Source organism: Zeus faber (genome assembly GCF_960531495.2).
Source record: "Zeus faber genome assembly, chromosome: 2".
Taxonomy (NCBI): domain Eukaryota; kingdom Metazoa; phylum Chordata; class Actinopteri; order Zeiformes; family Zeidae; genus Zeus; species Zeus faber.
In genome coordinates, this window is record NC_137189.1 from 41,186,205 (window position 1) to 41,209,055 (window position 22,851).

Genomic DNA, 22,851 nt, shown 5'->3' on the forward strand with positions numbered 1-22,851 from the left:
TGGATCAATTATTGTGCTTCATGGAAGTAAAATAATTAACACATATATGTACTGTATATATGTGTATATATACAGTATGTATATATATATATATGTTATATATAATATCTCCTTAGTAGATATTACAGATGCCTTTGTATTTCTTAACACTACATCTTAATTTAACCTGCCTGATTTCCCAAACTGGTTGACCCAGCTGTTGACGCATCCCAGTTCAAAGGTCATCCACATGATTAGACAGTAGAAGGACAATGGGGCGGACGTGTATCTGTTTTTCCCTTCAAATGCACCTTGAAACCTGGAGGGACACGGCCATTTGCCATTGACTCAGCTGGAAGGAGGACAGAAATGTTTTGGCGTCTGAAGTGGAAGGGTCGACTCGCTAACTTTTAGTCAAAGCTATGCCTCATTCCTACGTGGTGAGTAATTTAACATTCATTTGAATGCAAACACACCTTCACGTGAACATTGGATTGGAGGTCGCACTTTCTGAAACCCGAACCTGACCCGGAGCTCAGATAAAGCGCCTCGTTTTTTTTCCGTTTGTTTTTTAATTTTTCTTTTACAAAAACCATGTCGAGGTGATGCGGGGATAAAAGTTGATGATTTTGAGAGAAATAGATCACTGCTTGTAATTCATGTGGATATTCAGAAATTGATCGACTGAAAAGGTTGGTGACCGCCATAGTGCACAAACATTATTTACAATTTATTTACGGTTAATCAATTGAGTTACTCGTACCTTTTCTGTTGAGTATGAGTATTTCCCTTTAAGTTTCATTTGATGCGGAAACTGAACTGAACTACGCAACCTCGCAAAACACCTTATCTCTGTTGCACATGATGTCTGAAGGAATCGATTGGTTTATGTTGATCTCTGTGTCTTCTGAGTCCCTCTGCGTCCTTAACTTCCTCATCTCCAACCCAGGGTTTTCCTAAACTGCCATGTGTGTTTTTCCCCACCTTCTTCTCTCTCTCTCTCTCTCTCTCTCTCTCTCTCTCTCTCTCTCTCTCTCTCTCTCTCTCTCTCTCTCTCTCTTTCCCACTGCTGCCATCTCTTTTCCCACATCTCCTCCTACACTTCTTCTTTCCGGCCTCCAATCCTGGCGTAGATTTATCATTCTCAGAAGGTAGGACTCCATCCCTCCATCATCCTCCCTCTTCTGCGCTCTCTCTCCTCTGTTATTTTCTCCCTCAATCTTTCCTTTCTCGATGACTCACCCATACTTTTTTTTTTTTTTTTTTTTGAACAGATTTTTCAGTCTCGATGTGGGATTTGGGCTCCAATATGAACTGCTAATTCCTCCTATTGGTTGTATCCTACTCGGTGCGCCAGATGAGCGGGTTTTTCTACATAGATGGAAAAATCCGGTTTTCAGAAATTAAAGCTCCGCTCCGGGATTTTGCGTCAACCGTGTGGATTTGATCTGCGCATATCTGGAGCAAAAAAACATGGCAGGACCTTTACTTTCTGGACCTGGAATTGTCCACCTCTATGGTTTTCTGTGGGTTTGCGGATTCGATTCTTGTCTGATTAAAATAAGAAAATAGAAGCGTGGTGTTTTTTTAAAGCAAGAAATACAACAAATACGTCGGAAATCACAGCTTTAATGTTGTGTGCGTTGAATGTTAATATATTCAACGTTGGAGAACAAGAGCTGCTCTGATACTGTGAGCCAGACCATATCAATTTAGCATATTAGTCTTTGTACCGTATATTATTAGGACAATTCTAAAAAGCCTTGGACAAGCAAAGTCAGCTGCTCATAATTTTAGGAAAGGGTGAGCTAAGCCTTCGTCGTCTCTGATTGGCTGGTGACAATTCAGCGATTCAGATCTTTGCGTATGGAACTGTGACAATTGTGACATCATCGTCTCTCGCATAATCGCAATTATTTGAGCTGACGTTGATCACTTTATAAACTCGTTCGGTCACACAATCGTACGTCTCCATCTAAATTAATGGGGAATTCAATCAAGCCCGGGTTATTTACATAAAACTTGAATTTGGAACATTTCCACCAGTTGAGTTGAGATAAATTAACTCCCCAAATCCTCCATATTGTGGATGTGTATTATTGCACTCTTAACGGCTTCCACTATGATAGTGGCATAAAATGAACCAAAAAGACAAATTACATTGTTGACCACATTTGATCGATCGTCAACTAAAATGTCTTTTTTTTTTTCATATAATCCTTATAATTATGTTTGAAAAAAAAAAAAAAATGCGGATCAACCCTCCACGGGAAAAGATTGGCAGCCCTCCGCTTTCTCAAAATCTCTGTCTGGCCCTAGATCCCACCCCCCGTGGTGCACCACTTAGGTAAAACATAGATAACAGTATGTGGATGTGATTCCACCCGGGCCATCAAGTTAGAATCCCTCAGAATCTACTAACCTGCTGTCTCTGACCCCCCCCCCCCCCTCCCCCATCTAACACTCTCTTCTTACTGTTATGCGTATTCTTCAGAAATATTATGGTCTGGACAGCAAGTGGGGACATATTGAACAGTGGATGGTAGGAGTTAAAACGGCAGACTTTTTTTTTTTTTTTTTCTTCTGTGGACCGCATGAGCACCAGTGTAACCCTTGCATATCCCCCTCTTCCATTTTGTCGGAACGCCAAAAGGCTCAGGGCCGAAACATACCCCGCGCGAGCACGCAAACGTGGACGTTAGACCCGACTCCACCGGGGGCCGGTAGAGGACGAATACGATGTGGTTCGTAGAACGACATTGACGATGACAAACGACCACAACGATCACAAACAAACATGTCAACAGTTTTTTGGGAGTGTCATCTTGCACTTTATCTACGGGAGAGAAAGAGGAGTATAAATAGATTGTCGCAGGAGGGACGGGGAGTTTCTAAAAATGAACATGCTCCTCCGCACGCCAGAGTCCCGTCAAATTCGACCGCAATGATGAGCGGAAGGGATCGTTTTTTGTTTTTTTGTTTTTGTTTTGAAACACAAGCGACTAGCGAATAAATGTAAAGAAATAGGAGGTATCAGCGATTTGGGAGGCTCTCTGACGGTTTCGCTGCTGTCGCTCGACGTAGCGCCCCCCGCCGCAGTACTTTGTACTGCCACTGGTACAAGCTTGGGTCGCTTTAAAGATTTCCGGACGACACATTTCGGAACGCCGGGACGCATGGAGGCAGCTTCGGGCAGCTTAAAGCGTCCACGTCGGCGTACGTACGTAGGGTGTGTTTGAGCCCTGAGCGTTCCTCTGGTGTATAACAGCAGTGAAAGCTGCCGGTTCCGTAACGGGAAGGTCCCGCGGTTGACCCTGCAACAGCGGAACTGTCTACGCCTTTTAAAGTACTTTTGAGCAAGGCGCTGGACCCCCATACCCACCCCTGCCCCACAGAGTGTCGCACCCCCCACCCCCCCCCCCCCCCCACCCCCCACCCCCCGGCTTCAATCCGCACTGCTCTAGTTGTGCATATGTTATTAAATGATGCGCATTAAAGCCCCAGGAAACGTTGCACGAAAACCCCGACACAACAAGTGACGGAACAGAACGGACGAGAAGGCTGCTCCCCCCCCCCCCGCTGTGCTGTCAAACCACCATGTTAAAAGTCGGGGATCGCAGTGTTTTAAATTTTTTTTTTGGCGTGAGTCGCGTCAGAATGCCATGACGCCATCGTCCCTGCACTCTTAACTGAACGTTTAGTAGACCCCCCCCCCCCCAGTGTTAGTGTGCTACGACGCCTGCATGGGGGCTGATGTGGGTGGGGGTGGGGGCGGGGGCGGCAGGGGCTGACACAGACATGGATTAGGCCGAGACTCAGACCAAGAGCAGTTTTCTCACAGCCGATCCCCCCCCCCCCCCTAATCCATGTCTGTTTCCACTGAACCCTCATATGCGGAATAAATTTGAATGGAGCATGTGCTCTTAGAGCTGTGCATGTGTACTGGCTGTTTAGTGCGTATTCCTGTGGTGTGGTGTGTCATTTTCACCCCGTTTTGGAAGAAAAATTACTTACTCAGGAGAACCCCCTCAGCATGTCGTCTCCATTTGCTTATATTTATGTGGTTGGCAGTTTCACCAAAATCATAAACACACGGGGAGGATTACATCTGTGTCACATGACCTGGGGGGCTTACACATCACACACACACACACACACACACACACACACACACACACACACACACACACACACACACACACACACACACACACCCTCCCTCTCTGACAATCTGCATTTAATCTCTTCACAGAATATATGACAGGAGTAGACACTTTGTTGCCTGCATGCTGGGAGTAGGGGCCTAGTTTTCCATTTATTTTCCACTCCGCGCACAGGAAACTTTATTTCAGCGACAAAGTTGGCGTGGGATTCAAATGGGACCTTTCCTGCTGTGACTTGAGCCACGTGTAGACGCTTCACCCTCCTCTCACTCCATTCTGCCAGAACCTTTTTCCACTGCACAAGTGCATTTTGGCCCTCCCACCTCTGCGCAGTATCTTTTCCATTCTGTTTAAAGGCACTAAAAGTCGCTTTTTTTTTTTTCTTTTTTTTTTTTGATGCCTCTATAAAACAGTCACAAGAAAAAAAATTACATTGTCTACATGATGAACGAGATGATCAGGACTGCGACACCCTGTCCGGGTTATTTTGCGATAATGAGGGGGCATAAATTCAGGCGTATAAGGGGTTGCCCGTAACAGCGGTCATTATTCAGAAATAACTGACCGATGATTGCCGCTATTGACCAATCAGAATTGAGTATTCCACAGGGCCACGTAATAATATGTATTATGATATTATCACCAATAACAGCCCAATGCTGTACATCTCGCAAAAGCTGTTGGTCAGAGCTACCTCTACGCTTCGTGCTTTTCTCTTCAGTTACAAGCGCTCTCTGCGCCGCGAACAATACGTTGGTAATATCTCCGGCAATGCCACAATACACCTCTTTCTGCCTCCATTCTGTGGTGTAATAAGGGCACTGGGAAGGTATCGGCGACATACTGGTCATATTTGTACTGCGGTGATAACGCGCCTCTAGTGGTGGAACCCGGTACTGACCAGTACCAGTATTGCACCTTCTTTGACGATACCCAGCCCTCAAAATGACTGTGCGACACGGTGCTGGTGCAGTGGAAATACTTTTGCGTTTCCTCGCACTCTCCCACCTTCTCTCCTGTTTTCTACGTGACACTTATTTTCTCATTTATTTTTTCTCTGGGGCCTTGCAGGAGGAGAGCGAGAGGTACTCTCACCACTCACGGAGGCACACCTCGGTCTGTATCCCTTACTTTTCTCTTGACCCCTTTTTTTGCTCTATTCTTATGCTCTGACTTTTTGTGTTCACTCTCTTTTTCTTTAATACTGTGCTTTTATTCGATTTATTTCTCATTCTTTCTCACTCTCTTTTTTCCCCTTTCTCATTTAATTTTTTTTTTCCATTTTTAACAATGTTGGAGGGCAACGTGAATTACCATCACATTATATCACCTTGGTTAGAATGTCACTCAGGTTGCTTGGATAAACCGCCAGTATAAGTCTTATTATTAAATGGGATTATGAAATGTAATGGTTTTTTAATTTTTACGATACATTATTTAAAAGTTTTTAAATCATTGCACCGCTATTTATATTATATTTTATACCCACTTATTATTATACACTTACTTATTATGTACCAATCATTACCATAATTAGCCCTTATCATAATTCAATCTTTACCATAATTCCTCCTCCATCAAATTCCTCATATATGAAAATGGACATGGCTAAAACACACCAACATTTCAGCTTTGTCAGCTATGTGACTGAATTGCCAATGCAAGCTGAAATTGAGCAGTACAGTAAATAAGTTGTGATCTGAACAAAACAATCATCACTTCGCTCCGCAGATGAGAGGAAGCCAAGCCTCTCGTCTCGGTGTCGCGGTGTCCTGTTCAGACAACCTGCTTGTAATCCTAGAAATGTTTCCTAACCTGTTGTGTGTGTGTGTGTGTGTGTGTGTGTGTGTGTGTGTGTGTGTGTGTGTGTGTGTGCGTGTGTGCGTGTGTGCGTGTGTGCGTGCGTGCGTGCGTGCGTGCGTGCGTGCGTGCGTGCGTGCGTGCGTGCGTGCGTGCGTGTGTGTGTGTGTCACCGCAGATATCAGACGATGAGGAACGAATGTCGGTTGGAAGCCGGGGAAGCTTCAGGGTGAGTGTCACCGATAAATCAACTTTCTTTTTCTCCACTCTGTCTATTTCTTTCTTCCTGTCCCTCTGCCTTTCTCCTTGTCTCCATTTACGCAACCCCACGGTGGATATTGAGAGACGTACTTCAGACAACACATTGGGCTTTTACATACGAGGACAACGGGACCTCACTTGTGTGGACACCATCCCATATTCAATAACAGTTTGTAAGGTTTGAGATAAGGAATCCCTCGTCAACTATGCCAGGAGTACGGGGGCACAGTGCATTGCACTGCTGCCTCACAGCAGGAAGGTCCTGGGTTCAATTCCTGCTTCAGGGGCTGTTGGCAGCGTGCTCAGGGGTGTTGTCCTTTCTGTGTGGAGTTTGCATGTTCTCCCCGTGCTCACATGGGGTTTCCTCCTTGTGACATCAGTGAGGACCCCCACCCAAAAACATGCAGAACATCGTCGTCTGACCAGCGATGGACATTTGTAACTGGTCCCCGGGCAGAGATCTCATTTCACTGGCCACCATCGCCACACACGTGTGTGATAAATAAAGATTTGGGTTCGGATCTGAAGTACTTGTCCCCTACAAACTGAGACCTCATAAATAGAGGGAAGAAACATCAGTGTTGTGTCCAAGTTCCGTAATTAGCGGAGCCATACCAAAGCCCCACTGGAAGTGCTGTCTCGTTCCCTGAAAGAGTGTCATGGTTGCCATTGAGCAAATTATGGAACCCCTTAACCTCTGCATTGGAGCGACTCTGTTACCCCAGTTCCAGTTGAAGTTGTCCAAATTTATGTCACTTCCAATAGTCACAGAGTATTACAGTTTGTCCCCTCCTGCTCCCTTCCATGGAGGTCCTGACTGTGGCTCCAGAAAGGGGCTGCTGTTAAAGCAATACATTTGAATATGAAGTTGTGACTTTTGACTAATTTCTAAAGTTGCCAGTGTGCTCAAGGCAAAACAGAGCCTTTCACAGACAGTTCGACTTTTCCTCTTCCTGCTCATTTCATCGGGGGGCACCAGCCTACCCCACTAGCTCACTTCCTTCACCGGAGCGCTCGGCTTGATTTCACCATAGATATCGCTCCGTTTTCCCTTTGTCTTTGCATTGTCCTCGTTCCCTTTTACTGTCCCGTATACTGAACAGCATTTTCTCACCCCGCCCAACCGGATTATTTTTGTGCTTTCCTTGGCTCTATCAGTACATATCTCTCGACATACCTCTCTGTGCATTTCTATCTGTCTATCTACTAATCACTCCCCCCCCCCCCATCACTCTGTCATGTCACTCTGTATTCTGTCTGTAGGGGGCGTACTCTTCGGACTTGCACTGCAGTACCAGCAGTCTGCCTTCTCTCAGACACCTTTCCTCCACTCAGAACAGACGGGTCTGTCCCTCTTTCATTTCACTTCCTTGCTCGCTCCGTCCCCTCATTCTTCCCCTGCTGAGTTGTCCCTCAGCAAGACAGGCCACCCCCAGATCCCTGTCTGTGTGTCTGTGTGTCTGTGTGTCTGTGTGTCTGTGTGTGTCTGTGTGTGTCTGTGTGTGTGTGTGTGTGTGTCTGTGTGTGTGAAATAGCTCTTTCCTTGCCGCCTCCTGCTCTTTCCGGCAATCTGTGTAAATAAATCTATACCTTGAATAAATTATAATGAAATATTAATAATATCTGTGGGTATCAGGGAATTCTACTTAAGTCTTTCGAAGACCTTTTTTTATTGTCGCTTTGGCTGGTATTTAAGAAAATTTGTAAATTCTTGCAGTAGACAAATGTATACAATTCAAACTTTGTATGTATATACTTTTTTTTTTCCCACGGACTGAAACAGAGACCCCTTTTTGATAAACACATGTTAGAATTTTCTTACATTTTTGTTTTTTATTTATAGTTTAATAACATTGGAAGTGATGACAATTTTTTTCAGACTATTTTATGGCCCAGTTAAACTTTACACCCTGAACAGAATTTCCCAAATCTTTCGTCTTCCTCATCCGTCGTCGTATGACATGGCTGCTAATGTTGTTTTAAAACGAGGGGTAAATGATTTGCTTTGCATTTTCTCCACATAATCTTTTCAATTGTTTTTCTTTCTTTCTTTCTTTCTTTCCATCCGTAGCCTTCTGCGCTCTTTAGCGAAGGCCCTCGCTCTCAAAGCCACAGGGTTGGTCGCTCTCTCTCTCTTCTCTCTCTTCAGCGCCATTATGTCATCATCTAGACTGGCTGGAGAGTCAGTATAGAGATCAACAAGTAGATAGAATAGATAAGAGTAGATGATGTAGATAGATGTGATTTTATTGTTAGACTCTAATGGATGGATGGATGGATGGATGGATGAATGCATGGATTGACAGGTGGATGAAGGGAATGAGAATGTTGGAAAGATATATAGGAAGAGACGTTTAAAATGTTGACTATGAGCTGAAACAAACCCTACAAAACCGCTGTATGCAAACACCGGTCCGACTCACTGCAAAGCGCAACGTCTGGTTGTACAAACCTTCCTAGGGAGGTAAAAACACCAAATTCCACCAGGGGGCAGTAGAGGACAAATTGTTTTTGGTTAGTGGGATTAACATCCACGATCGAGTGACCACAGCGACGACAAACACGTCAACCGCTCAGCAACGCATCAGAAAACAATACAAACTAAATCATCGGAGAAATGGGAGTTTCTACTAATAACCGTGTGGAAACAAACGTGTCCCGCCTCTCGCCGGGGACTCGTCAAATTCAACTGCCGTGATGAGTGGAAGAGATTTCTTTTTGATAAAAGGGATAAAATAAAAAAAATTAAATGAAAGACAATATGAGCGATATAAAATTCAATACAAGATTTCTGGCTCTCTGACAGTTGCCAGTTGCAGCACCTGGCACTGCAACTGGAGCTCGCGTCACTCAGAATTTCCATGCGTACGTACTGCAGTACACGTTGGGTGTGTTTCGGCCCGTATTGAAAGTACAGCACACCTACGTGGTGACCATACTTTTAACACCAGCAGACAATACTCCTTGACGGAGACTGTAACTGGATTGTTGTCTTAGGGGACTCTAAACCTACCGTACAGGACTCATACTGTCAACCATTGTCATTCTGAGAATGTCGGCATGACTGTCCTTGCGTCACGTCGGTGGTGTTCTCTCAGTTGAACCTCCATGGGGTTGTTCCCTGAAGCGTTTCAAAAGAGGTGCACCTGATATGCGATGCCAGGTCACGTTGGATATCAATGGCGTTTACGGCAAATCGCATCGTTCTTTGAGCATCCCGGCGTCGTGCCTTGTCTTGATGGACTGGAATGAATCGTACTCGTTTGATGACGTTGGCGTCGTGTTCCCCTATTGGTCTGCAGCCATTTCTTTCTTTTTTTTTATTTTTTGGTCTTCCTTTTTTCTTGGTCTTGCTACCTACCGCCTGGTTCTCGTTTACGGTGTGTGTGCATTTGTTAAGCATGCGGATGCCGTGGTGTGTGGTCTGGCGTCCCTACAGCGCCAGATATTTTGCACCTCCTTTGTCCTGTGTTCAAACGTTTAAAGGAAGTCGGGTGGAACTGCCAAACAATAAAACCGAAAATTTTGAAGAATATCAGAAAATGCAGAATACTGTGTGTGTGTGTGTGTGTGTGTGTGTGTGTGTGTGTGTGTGTGTGTGTGTGTGTGTGTGTGTGTGTGTGTGTGTGTGTGTGTGTGTGTGTGTGTGTGTGTACAGACCATACACATTCTGTGCGTGTATCAGTTGGTATGCACCAAGCATGTTCCTTATTTGTGCTTTGTGCTTGCCTACATACAGTACGGTTGTTGATGTGAAGTTTGTGTGAAGGTGTGTGTGTGTGTGTGTGTGTGTGTGTGTACAAACTTTGGCATGCTTGGGATATAAAAGTCTACATAGCAGCGCTGCTGTAGCTGATGGCTGATACCTTGGTGTGCGTGTGTGCGCGCGCGTGTGTGTGCATGTGTGTGTGTGTGTGTGTGTGTACGTGTGTGTGTGTGTGTGTGTGTACGCGTGTGTGTGTGTGTGTGTGTGCGTGTGCGTGTGTGCGCACGGCTCTTCCCTCCCCTCAGGGTTCTGTGTGTGAGGACGCTGTGTTTCCCTGCACTGGGCGATTTAGCAACTCCAGTGGCCGTGCCGTAAGGATGCCCACCCTAAAATTACACACACACACACACACCTCGACTTCTGTTGTCCCTGGTAACACCACAGTATATAATATATGTATACAGTATATAAACACCGTATATATTAGAACTATGTTGTTGTTTTGGTTATTTTTTTAAAGGTGCTTTCTGTTCCATTGACCTCTTGGGACGATGGCGTCAGTGTTTAGTATAATTATTGCGGTTTCCAGTTGAGCGCACATTTTGTTCTTAACGTGGTGGCCCTGCTTGAATAATATTTAGCTGAGGGAACTTTTGGCTGAATTTCCACTGGATAAACACGGTTCTGTGAGGGGGCGGGGGTCGATGTTAATGTTTTTCAGGAGTCGGCTGATGTTATTGTTGGTCCCGATAAACCGCCGGGACCCGGAAAACATTCCCAGGTTGCCACGACGACGATATCCCCTCTTTCTGGGTCATGCCGTGTAATAACAGTTGCACCGGTCCAGGCCTGCCGTCGTCTGCTTGTTTCGTGAAATTGTCCGGTTATTTAGTGGATTCAATGAAGCATGGAACTTGTGAGAGAGAGAGAGAGAGAGAGCGAGAGAGAGCTGAATGCAGTTTGGCCTTGGTTGTCTACAGCTCTGTACTGTACTTTCTTTTTATTGTCCCGCATTCCCTTATTTACTTCTTTCTGCTTGCTGAATGTTGTGTTTGTTTTTTTTTGTTTGTTTTTGTTCATTTTCAATTTCATTAACTTCTAAACACTAACGCTGCTATTGTCTTCTCCCCCTGCCCCCCCCCCCCCCCCCCCCCACACACACACCCTTCTCACGCTCCTTTTTTCCCCCTCAATCTTTCATTCCGTCATTTACCTTTCCATCCTTCCCTTTCCCTGCTTGTTTTTCTTTCTGTCCGCTGCCAGCCCTCAGACTACAGTGGTTTTTTGGGTTCCAGTTCTCGGGCCTCCTCCAGGGCCAGCTCGGCCCGCGCCAGCCCAGTGGTGAGCGCTCCTTCCTGGCCGCACCCTCCAACCCGCAGCCCGGGCTTTTGAGACTTCACGTCCTCCTTTTCCAGCCCTATTCTAAAATAATAATAATAATAATATTAATAATAATAATAATAATAATAATAATAATAATAATATATTTTTTGCTATTAGCTTTTTGCTCATTTTGATTCCTTTGTGCAGACCTTCATTATTCTAAAGTACTTCTCTTTATTATAGATATTCTTTTGCGGTCCCTCTGCATATTAATGACACTAATAGGAGAACCGGTTTGAATGATGTGGGACATGTAGTTGATGTTTACGCTTAAACGCGCCGCTTACTGTTATGACAAGCTTGCCCTTTGTGCCGCCTGGTGGCCAATTGTTTCATTAGATTCAAGAGATTCAGGATTCAAGATTTTTTATTTGTCACATACATATACATTGTCTTTATGAACATTACACGTTACAGGTGAAGCGCAGTATCTTTCTTCCGAGTGTTTTTAAGACAAGAAAGGTTTTAAGGAGTTCCTAACGTAAGATAATTAGGGAATTGATAACAAATATATTGGAGAGAATGTATTTGATGAAAAAGACAATTATATAAATAAACAGTTGGTAGAGAGTGCTACAACCGAGGGAGCTTACCGTCTCTTTATCACCTTTTCGCCGTCGTTTGGGTCCAAATAATATGAGACATTTTTTTCAATGCAAATGATGATAGAGTTTACATTTAAAGTTACAAAATCACAATTACAAATGCTTCCGCAGTGTCCAGTCTTATTAGGTTGACTGTCGGCTTATTAGGGCCTTGATATGAACACATCACGAGGTGTTTCTGTTATTTTGTGCTTTGCAAAATGCCTATTTGGTCCAGTTACATAGAACCTGCCTGGAATGCCCTGGGCGTGATGGAAAGACTGTATTATGTTGTACTGTATTGTTCTTAAACTGTCAGTCGTCACTCCTTTTTGGCCAAGCTTGAAACATCTGGATCATGTCTACTGAAAAAGTGTGTGTGTGTGTGTGTGTGTGTGTGTGTGTGTGTGTGTGTGTGTGTGTGTGTGTGTGTGCGCGTGCGCGTGTGTGTGTGTGTGTGTGTGTGTGTGTGTGTGTGTGTGCGTGTGCGTGTGTGCGTATGCGTGTGCGTGTGCGCGTGCGCGCTTCACGGAGACGTCTGTGTTTCTTTAGGAATACAATGGCAATCAGCAAGCCAGACAGACTGGCGGACATTTTGACATTTGTGCAGTCGATCATAAAGATTTTTTAAAAGTCAATCATGTCAGGTGTTGTTGTCTGCAGGTCGAAGAGAGACCGGATCGGGATTTTCTAGATAAAGTAAGTTCTGTTTAAAAAACACAAACATGCACAGGTATAGGTGGTTTACAGAGTCATCTAGAAAAACCTTAAAAAAAAAAATCCTTTAAAATATATATATATATATGTGTGTGTGTGTGTGTGTGTGTGTGTGTGTTCCTCTCAGGGCTCCAGGACGGCCTCCACCCTATCAGCGGCCACGCTAGCGTCTCTGGGCGGCCCGTCCTCGCGCAGAGGGAGCTGCGATACGTCCTTCTCTGTGGAGACGGAGGCGTCCATAAGGGACATTAAGGTACATTGTGTGTTATATGTGTGTGGTAATGACCAGTCTTTAATCGCAAGATAACCGCCAACCACATAGCAAACTATGCGCCCTAGTAGGAAACGAAAAACAACTGCTTTCTTACTGCTATTAAGGTGAAATTGGACACAACATTCATCTCTTCAAGTCTCCCGTTGTAGTTTATATGTGGCCTGACAAGATGGCGCCACTAGCTAGTGTTAGCATCAGCATGTAGGCGGCGTGACGCGAGGGACATCACACGAATCCTGGCAGAGAAGTGGTTGCCCGTGGCAACGGTGATTATTAACAGACAGCGGCCATTATTAGGAGTGACTGGTTTTTGATTGCTGCCGTTGACCAATCAGAATAGAGTATTCCACAGAGCCGCGTAATAAAAAGATAAAACTCATTCATTCACCTCTCCGAGCATCACTCTTGATTCGGAAACTGGAAACTCCTTCCATTGCATGATTTCAAAGTTTTAATTATTGATTTTTTTTGTGTTGCGTAACATGCGATTCCTCTTATGTATTTTCTATTTTCTGTAACCTTTGACCGAATGTTGTTGTAGAATGTCCTAGATTGTATGTAGACCTCCGGAACCATTCACCCATCCACCTCGTCCCTGCCCTCACACCAACACTGCTTCTCAAACAACAACAACAACCCGCTGTAAAAGAGAACTACCGAGGGGGGGCTCTGCTGGGATTCCTTTCTTTTAGCGTCACAACAATAGCCCATGATCCCTTTCTCCTAACGCTCCGATTTTTAAACGGTTGTTGCTTTTTTCCCTCCGCCAGGACTCGCTGGCGGAGTCGGAGGAGAAGTACCGCAAGGCGATGGTGTCCAACGCTCAGCTGCACAACGAGAAGTCCAACCTGATGTACCAGGTGGACACGCTGAAGGAGGCGCTGGTCGAGATGGAGGAGGGCCTGTGGGAGGCCCGGCGGGAGTACGACAACAAGGGAAAGGTCAGGGGTCAGAGTGTGTATGTGTGTTTGCATACGCCGCGTCCAGGAGCGCATACGACGCGCATCTAGGGCCATCATACGTCCGACGGAGAATGTCTGTGATTGTTCCCTCGCGGCCTTGTAACGTGCGCATAATGCCTGGTGTAAAATAATAAGTTATCAATGTTTCCTTGGTTTCGATCAATCCATTAGTAATAAGTGACAGCCTACACTAAAAATTGTCAACACTATTTTTCAAAGGAATGTTTAAGACACCCATTGGACACTGCCATCATCTTTTAATGTTCCTAATGTTAAAAACCTTGAAAAACAATAATCGTCATAAGTCAGCAATAAAATGTCATTAAATCATCTGAAATGACTCCATTTGTAGTGGTTGATTATAGAGAATTTTCAGTCACGTCAGAGTGATGTCAGAAGAATGTTCCCAATGCACAGCAGTGATGCATATAATCCCCCGCCCAAAAAATGGATTTAGTCTATAATGTTTTGAATTTCGATTTGCCTTCTTTTTCCATAGTCCATCATCCCATATACCTGACAGGCATGTTTAGTTCGACTTGAAGTAACTCATAGCCAGAAGGGCAATAAATATAATCCATTAAGGTAGATATGACACAATTAGGTCTAAATTATAATCCAAGCAGAAAATGGGGACCAGACAGTCAATTAACATAAATGGCCGCCTAATGTAGTCTTTGTCGCGTCAGGAGCTGGAGAGGGAGAGGCATGCCCACGGCGTTCTGCAGTTCCAGTTCAAAGAGATGAACGAGACCCTGAAACAGAGCGAGGAGCTGCTCACAGTGAGTACCCAGCTTTCTGAAACACGCTGAAGTGCAGCTCCGTTATGCCGAAGCTGCACTGTTATTTGGGGGGCGGGGGGCGGGGGGTAAAGACGTTTGGCATGCGGATCGACAGTCTTCATCTGCCACACGGCGGATATTTCACTTCAAATTGCTCCAATCAAGGTCCGATGTTGGGGTTAAGGCCAGGTGTTGGGGAGCTCTTGGTTGGGATTATCGTAAATTTAGAGATTAGTGCCGGTACGGTTTAAAGATAGGGGCGAGATCGATGGGGGATAAAAGAGAAGCTTAATTTGAGCCATTTTAGTTTGGGTTTTCATTGGGGTTCACTTGCAAGGAGGGGGTTCTGTCATCTAAAAAGGCGTAAAGAGGGAAATGAAGCATACTTCTTGAACTGCAACTGGCTGGCTCTGCAGTGAGGCAAATTCCATTATTTCTACACTTTCTTCGTAAACTTATGGCTAGGGACCACTTTTTTCACTCACGATACCAATTCTAGTCTATAAGTATCAGCAGATGCAGAGTTCAAGTAGCATCTGGTCCAATCCCAGGGATGTAGTTTAAATACCAAATAAATGTACGCTATTGTTTTGTATTGATTTATTTCCTGATTTCTGTCATTAAATAAATGAATAAATACATGTGATTTTATTTTATTTTTTATTTTTTGGCGTAGTTTCAGCTGGCATTTCGTACCTGCGTATTTTGACTAAGAACTCCGTCGTTGGTACACAAAATGCCTGCAGGTTGGCAGGTCTGGTATTGGCACTAGAGTTTAGCTCTACAGTTTAGTTCTCAGAATCTGTATCAGGAGTGGAAAAACAAAAATGCTCACAATGTTCTGGTTCTCACAGCTCAATCTGAACTGAACTAATAAAGTGCAGCGGCCCCCGTAGCCCTAACCACTTCTGCTGCTTCAAGCTCTCTTGCTTGCTTGTCTTTCCCTCCTTCTGGCCCCTCTATCCCTCCTTCCTTCCTTCTTCCGGGTCACTTCCCATGGCCAGGAGGTCGCTCAGCTGCGTCTCAAAAGGGACGTCTGTGCCAGGGAGATCGCTGACCTCCAGGAAACATTGGAGTGGAAGGAGAAGAGGATTGGGGTAGGACACAGCTAACCCTATTAACCATCGTTACTCTGCCAGCTTGCTAGTTCATTAAACACAGTGCTTACCTTCCCCTAACACGTCCACTGTGACTTCTCTTTGACTGTTCACTGCCGTTTCTTTTTTCTATCCCCCTCACTTCCGTTCTTCTCTGCTTTTCGCCGAACCATACACTCCACCTCTCACCGCAAAAAAAACCCTTCTGGGCCATCGCTCAGGCCTTAGAGCGGCAGAGGGAGTTGTCAGAAGTGACAGGGTGCGAGCGGGACCGGCTTAGGGCTGAGGTGGTCCGCCTCAAAGATTCGCTCAAGGTACAATGTCTTCAACGGCCTCCATTTTGCGAGGGGAAGAAATCAGACGTAGTGTTGATAATTTGTCCAAGACGCACACACGAAACCGTTAACTTATTCTCACTTTTCATCCTCCAACAGAAACACGGAATTGTGCTGTCTCCCGAGATAACGACCAACGGGGAGACGGCACAGGGGGAGATGGACAATCCTCAGGACCCCCCTCACGGTGAGAGCATGCTGGGTAAGCAACAGCAGATCGTTTAAATCACATGATGAAGAAATCGAATGGTCGAAGATGAATTATTTAAAATTTTTTTTTTTTATAATTGACACTTTTTCACACGTTGACACTATAGGCCGTTTTAAAATAGAGTCAGCTCTTACTTTCTAATTTGTTTCCAAATTGTAATTAATGCATTTTGTAATTCTCAAGAATATTGAAAATAATCTTTCTTTCAGCACTCCTTCTCCCGCTCTGTGTCCTCACTTTGCATGTGGTTTTCTCCAACTCTTCTGTGATCAGTACAATGACCCATCCCACCTCTACGCGGTTTAATTTCGAGAAAAAAAGAAGAAAAAAAAAAAATCATCATCATGACAGTATTTGCCCTGTTCTAACCCATGAACTCTTCCAGGCAAAGCCGGAGAGTGGCAGCGTTTTGGCTCAGTCAGACCACCAGACGGCAGCAAATCACAAAAAGAAAACATTACCCAAAACCCCCTGTGGATGTATCCAGGGACCCAGCCAATACATAGTTGCGCCGTCGATGAATGGACGAGAATGGATTCATCAGAACAAGTTAAGGCAACTGAGAAACCGCTGACCAGGACAGAGAGGGTAGAAAAACACACTGCAGGAAAGACAGGAAAGGAAAAACTACCAGGAAGGAGTGAGGGAGGAATGAGATATCCATCCAGAACTAAAGGGAGGGAGAAGCAGGCGGCTAAATACGAAGCAGCTCGTAGGCCTCCGACCCAGCAGGATGTCCTCCCTGTTCCTCTCGGGAACGAGGGAACTGCAAAACACATGCTCCAGAGTGACAGAACAAAACCAGCAGCCGCGAGGAGGGACGAGGCGAAACGCGACCTGACGGACTCAGACGCGCGTCTTTCTTACGACAAACCTGCAAGCACCAAGTTCATCCAGAGTGGCGAAGTTTGGAGAGGCAGAACCGCGTGCCACTCAGAACAAATGGAAATTGAATTCCGCTTGGGAGAATACAATTTGTGCGCAGCATCTTATCCCGAAGCTGTTATTACGGAAATTGATGACTCGTGCGGCAAAAATGGTGCTCGTCAAGCTAAATTATATAAAACAGGACTTGTTCCACCCAGGCCTGCCAAGGACATCATCCTTAACAACAAAGCGGTTGCATTGAACATTTTTTCTCCTGCTCAAAAAAAATTAATGACTGAACAGAAATGGAAAGAAGTTGCTGCCAAAGCTGAAAATCAGACTTCTTCATGTGGAGAGGAAGTTGCACTCATGAAAAGTGAAACCACTTTGGACCAAAGTTCCCAGAAGGAAGATAAGAATACAAGCCACCTTTTGGAAAAACACGAGGAAGAGGCAGTTTGTAATGAATGTGCAGCATTATCTGCTCATAAACAGGAAAACAAAGTCCTACCAATGCATGAAATAGCTGAAAGAGAAAGTTTAAACACTTGTGCACAGAGCAACCTCATGTGTCCCATAGCCCCATTGGAGGACACCTCCTCATATGATGCCACATCCATCTTCAGTGAAAGCCCAAGAAATAAAGATGTGTTTATGGACGTGCTGGATGTGAGCGATGGTGCAGGCACAGAGAGACAAAACCTCCAGGGGGAAGGGATTCACACGGAACGTCCTGAAGCTGTGGCACAGGAGGAGACCGTCTCCAATGACCACATGGTCCCAGAAAACAATGAGACACCTGGTTCTGAAGGTCTTCATCATCGGGGAGCGAGAGGCCGTATATTTGATAACCAGGGTGTTTCTCGTCTGAGCAAACCTTCTCTGAGACCAGGCTTTGAAAAGGAATGGAAGACTGAACCGAAAAGCACAGAGAATCTTTTTCACACACCCGAAGGCGAGGCCTTCTTTGGCCACCGGAAAGTGGAACCTGATGGCAGGGCGTCTGTTGAACGTTCTGCCGAGACCCCGTTCGATGGCAGGGGCAATGTCACAGCTACACCAGGGTCCGATCAGATCCGGTTAGCATCTCAATGTGATCGTCAGAAACGTTCTGACATTACTCTGCCAGGTAAAACTGTGAAACGGGGAGCCGCTGTTCGGGTTTTACCAAGTACAGTGGGTAAAAAGGCATTAGGCGTCAGACCGCAAGGGGGAACAAGTCGAGGCGCCTCATTGATTTATGAGGAGAGCGAAGACCAGAGGAATACATTGACACCAACTTTATTATCCTGTGTCCCCGACGAGGTTTTAAATAATTTGGATGGTTTACAAGAGATTATTCAGGGCACAGTCAGACGGTTCCTGGAAAGCCACAACGTTGCTACTGACATATCCTCAAAAATCCTTCTTCAAATCCCGGTCTTAGTCCATCAATCAATGTTCAATGTAAAAGCAATGCACTCAAACCCTGTGGAGACTTCATCAAGCATCGCCCGGCAAGAGCCCTTGTGTGATGCGGGGTACCAAGATCGTACCAAGAATGCATCGGGTGATGTGACTATTGTTGAGGAGACAATTGCAGCTTATCGAACCAAATCGTGTCCGCCCCTGCGAGAATCACCTGGAGACCCCTTAAATGTGGAACAGAATTTCAACAGGTGCTTTGTGAAAAGCGACCCTGCGAAGACAAATGACTGCTTTCCTTTACACCAGCGTGAAGAACTGTCACAAGTCCCTACAGCAAAGTATGGGCCCAAAACTTATGACGCCTCCCAGAATGTAACTGACCAACAGAAGGTTCAGAACCGAGAATTTTACAAAAATACCTTGATTGTCAAACCCAAATCTGAAACATCAGAAATGACGGGTGACCTGAATTGTGAAAAAGAAAGACATGGTAGGCATCAGGATCCAACGGGTGCAAGCGACAAAGACCTCGTGTTTGTCGACTCCCACTTTGGCAAACCCATCGTGAATAAAACCACTGAGTCTCTGTCGAGCATGACGCCATCCCCCGGAGCTCAAGGCCTCGAGGAAATCGTTCTAAAGGACCAAAAAAAAACAAAAAAACACAAAGTGTGTCAAATCCCAGTGTTCACCTCCCGATACACGGGTCAAAAATCGGCAGCAGCGAGGAGCACAATAGAGATTATTGTTGGCGGAATTCAGGAGATGATTATTCCGGAATTCGCGACGATGGCCCTTCCCGTCGGTGAAAAACCAGAGGAGAGGTTTCCGGGAGGCCGTCGGGGGGCAGCGGAGACCACGTCAAACCAGCCGTCGGAGACAAACGCCCAGGATCACGAACACCGATCAGGCGGATTGATGGACAGTTGCGAGGAAGCAAACTTTCTTGCCGAAATGGGGGAAACGCCAGGACAGCAGCCCATAGCCTGCCCCAAGCAAATAATATCACCGCAAGAGGAACCAATAGCAGAGTACGTCATCCAAGAGTTGCAAATCCTTCCAGTAGCAGACTTGTCTGGAAAAGGCTCGTATTTTGACTGCAGTGTTTCTTAGTCAGACAAATGTGTAAGAAAGGAAACCGAGGAGAAAATGAAGACTTCCGGTTGCCATTGATGAACTGATGTTGCTGTAAATGTCTTGCTTCAGGACTAAAGCTTTCATGTATAAGATAAATGTTAATATGCTGGAACTGTTAAGTGTATTGGATTCTTGCTCCTATCCTTATGTGTATTCCGCTTCTTAATAAACTGTCATTTTTGAGTGAACTGAAAAGTTTTGAGCATATCCATTTATCTTGCTTTATATTCATAACAGATGCAGAACATTTATGAAAAAACGAGTGGTTTTAGTCTACAAAACATTTTATATTATAAAAAAACGTATAAATAATAGGTAAGAGTATAGATTTGAATGTCAACCTGTTTGGTAAAAAAATCGGATGAACTGTATAAACAAAGTTTAATTGAATACAGTAGCTACATGGATTTTTAATAAAATAATGAATAGGGAATGAAGTTTTTGTTGATTGGAGAGATGTGGTTGATTTGATCTTCGTGCGCTCTTTATTGGAGTGTAGCTGATTACAGCGTGTCGCCATAATGACCTATATCATGTTGATTTAACAAGAATATATGTTAGTGCTAAGTAGATCACTGCCGACTTTCTAAACAGATGCCAGTGCTTCATACAAGTGGGGTAAGCAGCTCTTGTTATGACGGTCTCCAAACAATCATTCCGAATGACCAAACCACGACAATTTTGGGGTGATTTTAATTGGTACATGTAGTCATCAATGCAAAATGGGCAATTTGTTCATAAAGAGTGAAATAATAATTTGGAATCTGTGTCATTTTGCATGAACCTTGTTTGCAATTTCTCAGTATAGTAGTATGTCAGCAGATGTTATCATAGAATATACTGATTTAACTGAAACTGTAACTTGTTTGTGCCTATAGAGCTCCGGCTGAAGAAGCTTGTTGATGAGAGAGAGTGTTTACAAGATCAGGTGAGTTAGAGCAGAGGTTCTCACAGTGGGTTCAGGGACCTCCCAGGGGTCCTGCACAGGGTTCTACCAGGTCCAAATCAGAACCGGGGTATAATGTCATCTGCCAAATTATAAATATGATTTATATCATCATAAATTTTGCGTGTGCGTGCGTGCGTGTGTGCGTGCGCGCATGCAGGTGAGACGCCTGAAGTCTCAGCTGGAGCAGGGACAGAAGAACGGGGCTGACGTGTCGGATTCAGAGAACGTGCTGGAGAATGGAATGGACTCTCACATTCTGGACCTGCAGAGTGAGTACCTCCTTCACCTAAACCTGAGGTCAGTGCCCAACGCTGCCAAGTAGCAACCATCACGGCCGAGTGTTGAAGTCCACGCGGAAGTGCCTCAAACAGCAGTTCGGCTAACAGCCACCAGATGGTGCTTCAGAATAAACTCTGACTGAATGGAAGTCAATGGAAAAAGAAGACTTTTTGGGTGAAAGTTAGTTCATAGTTGAAAAGTCCATTTTCCCCCACAAACTCTAGGGACTCAATCTCCAAGTTTACAGCTTCTAATAGGCACCCAGCACACCAAGACGCTGCCCCACTGCCCAAATGTAGAAAGCTCTGGCTCCCTTTCCTGCCAACGTGGAGGCAAGAGTAAACCCAAACTTGAGGCTTCAAGACGTCTCTTGGGAAACAAACTGGTGTCCTCACAGACGCTGCGTTCATTTTTATCCCTGCAGTCGATGTTTGCCACCAGCCATCTGTTGGTAAATCATAATCATGGGTGGCAATTTATTATCTACTCCACCAGCCCTCATTTAGGGCATTTCCCACTTGGCACCTCATGCAGGTTTGGCCATCCGGTAAAGGGGGATCAGTCTGAAAAGCCTTCCCATGGACTCCTCTTCTCTTTTAATCTTTTAGGCAGGGGTGGAAGAGGGACTCATATCTCGGATTATATTAAGTCTGGACTCTGCCTTGAGTCTGGTCTAGAGTCTGCATTTCTAAATATCGGGGCTGTTCTGGGACTTGGCAGTTGATCGTCTTATATGATTTAAAATTTCCGACACTGTACAACCACACATACTGTATTTAAAATTGTATGTGACAGTTCAAAGTTCATTTTTAGGTTTCAACTTGTTGGTGAAGTGAAACTTTGCATCGGTCACTTAGAAAGAGTTCATGTTTACTTTGTGGATTTGAGCTTCGTATGGTTTGTATGGTGTATGTGATCACATATCATAAAACAGGTTGGTGTGTGTTGGCATAGTAGAAATGTCTATACTATTTGCACCCATCCGGTTCATATCAGTTTTTGGGTTGTTTTTTTTGCGAAAATCTTTTAAATCACTGTCAAAACCCTGCTTGTTAAATGGAAAGAGCTTTGTGAGAAAATAATATTGGGGAGAGTTAGGGTCAAGATCCGAAAAAATTTGTGTCGTGCAAGAATTCGGAAGCCAATTAAGTCTAGATGATGAGAAAATGAACCACGCAACATTATGTTGCTAGTTTTATGTTTACTCAAACATGCCGTCAAAACCCCCAAGCAAGTTCACATGTTCCCCGGAAGGCTCTCAAAAACTGACATGCCAGTCACGGCAGCGAAGCCAAATTTTGAGATCTCGCAAATGTGCCAGGGAACATATCCGCACACACGTTCAGTTCTCATCGCGATTCCCTTCTCTTGGACCCAGGGGACGCCAACCGGCAGATCAGCGATCTCAAATTCAAGCTGGTGAAATCGGAACAGGAAGTGACAGCTCTGGAGCAAAACGTGAGTGGCTCCCGTGTTTGCGAGCTCTTAGGTCACTTCTTTAAGGGGGCAAACGCCGTTCCGGTTTTTCATCACGATTTTTGTCCTCATAATAATCCGTCCCCGCGAAAAAAAAAAAAAAAAAAAAAAAAAATTGTGTCTCTCGATTTTATTGATATCATGACAATACGGCTGGCTACTATCGTTAGCTGTATCATCAAATCGTGCCTGGTGACCTCCGTCTGTCCCCTCCAGATCATCCGCTTGGAGGGTCAGGTGACGCGTTACAAAACGGCCTCCGAGAGCGCGGAGAAAGTGGAGGATGAGCTCAAGGTGGAGAAACGCAAGCTGCAGCGGGAGGTGAGGAGCGAACATCCCATCCATCTGTCCGTCCGTCTCTGAAACTTGTTGTGGGCACACATCGCGTGAGGATCATTTCAGGGATTTAAACAGCCCATCTGCTTGTATCTGTTATCTGGACAGATCTCTTATCTCTCTCTCTCTCTCTCTCTCTCTCTCCC

The 22,851-nt window shown here is 44.9% G+C and overlaps 1 protein-coding gene across 4 annotated transcripts in view; it reads left to right on the plus strand.

Moving 5' to 3' along the window:
• The window catches only part of lrrfip1b (leucine rich repeat (in FLII) interacting protein 1b), a 40,150-nt gene that overhangs the window by 15,292 nt on the left and 2,007 nt on the right, over nt 1–22,851 (plus strand). The window contains exons 3-14 of one of the 4 annotated variants that reach the window (XM_079996950.1): nt 5,214–5,258; nt 6,121–6,171; nt 10,215–10,280; nt 12,540–12,575; nt 12,721–12,846; nt 13,638–13,808; nt 14,519–14,611; nt 16,143–16,245; nt 20,544–20,593; nt 20,772–20,883; nt 22,272–22,351; nt 22,586–22,690. In XM_079996950.1, the coding sequence (XP_079853076.1) occupies nt 5,214–5,258; nt 6,121–6,171; nt 10,215–10,280; nt 12,540–12,575; nt 12,721–12,846; nt 13,638–13,808; nt 14,519–14,611; nt 16,143–16,245; nt 20,544–20,593; nt 20,772–20,883; nt 22,272–22,351; nt 22,586–22,690 (1,038 nt within the window). The remainder of the gene's footprint in view (nt 1–5,213; nt 5,259–6,120; nt 6,172–10,214; nt 10,281–12,539; nt 12,576–12,720; nt 12,847–13,637; nt 13,809–14,518; nt 14,612–16,142; nt 16,246–20,543; nt 20,594–20,771; nt 20,884–22,271; nt 22,352–22,585; nt 22,691–22,851) is intronic. The other 3 variants (XM_079996951.1, XM_079996952.1, XM_079996953.1) reach the window with 3 other exon arrangements.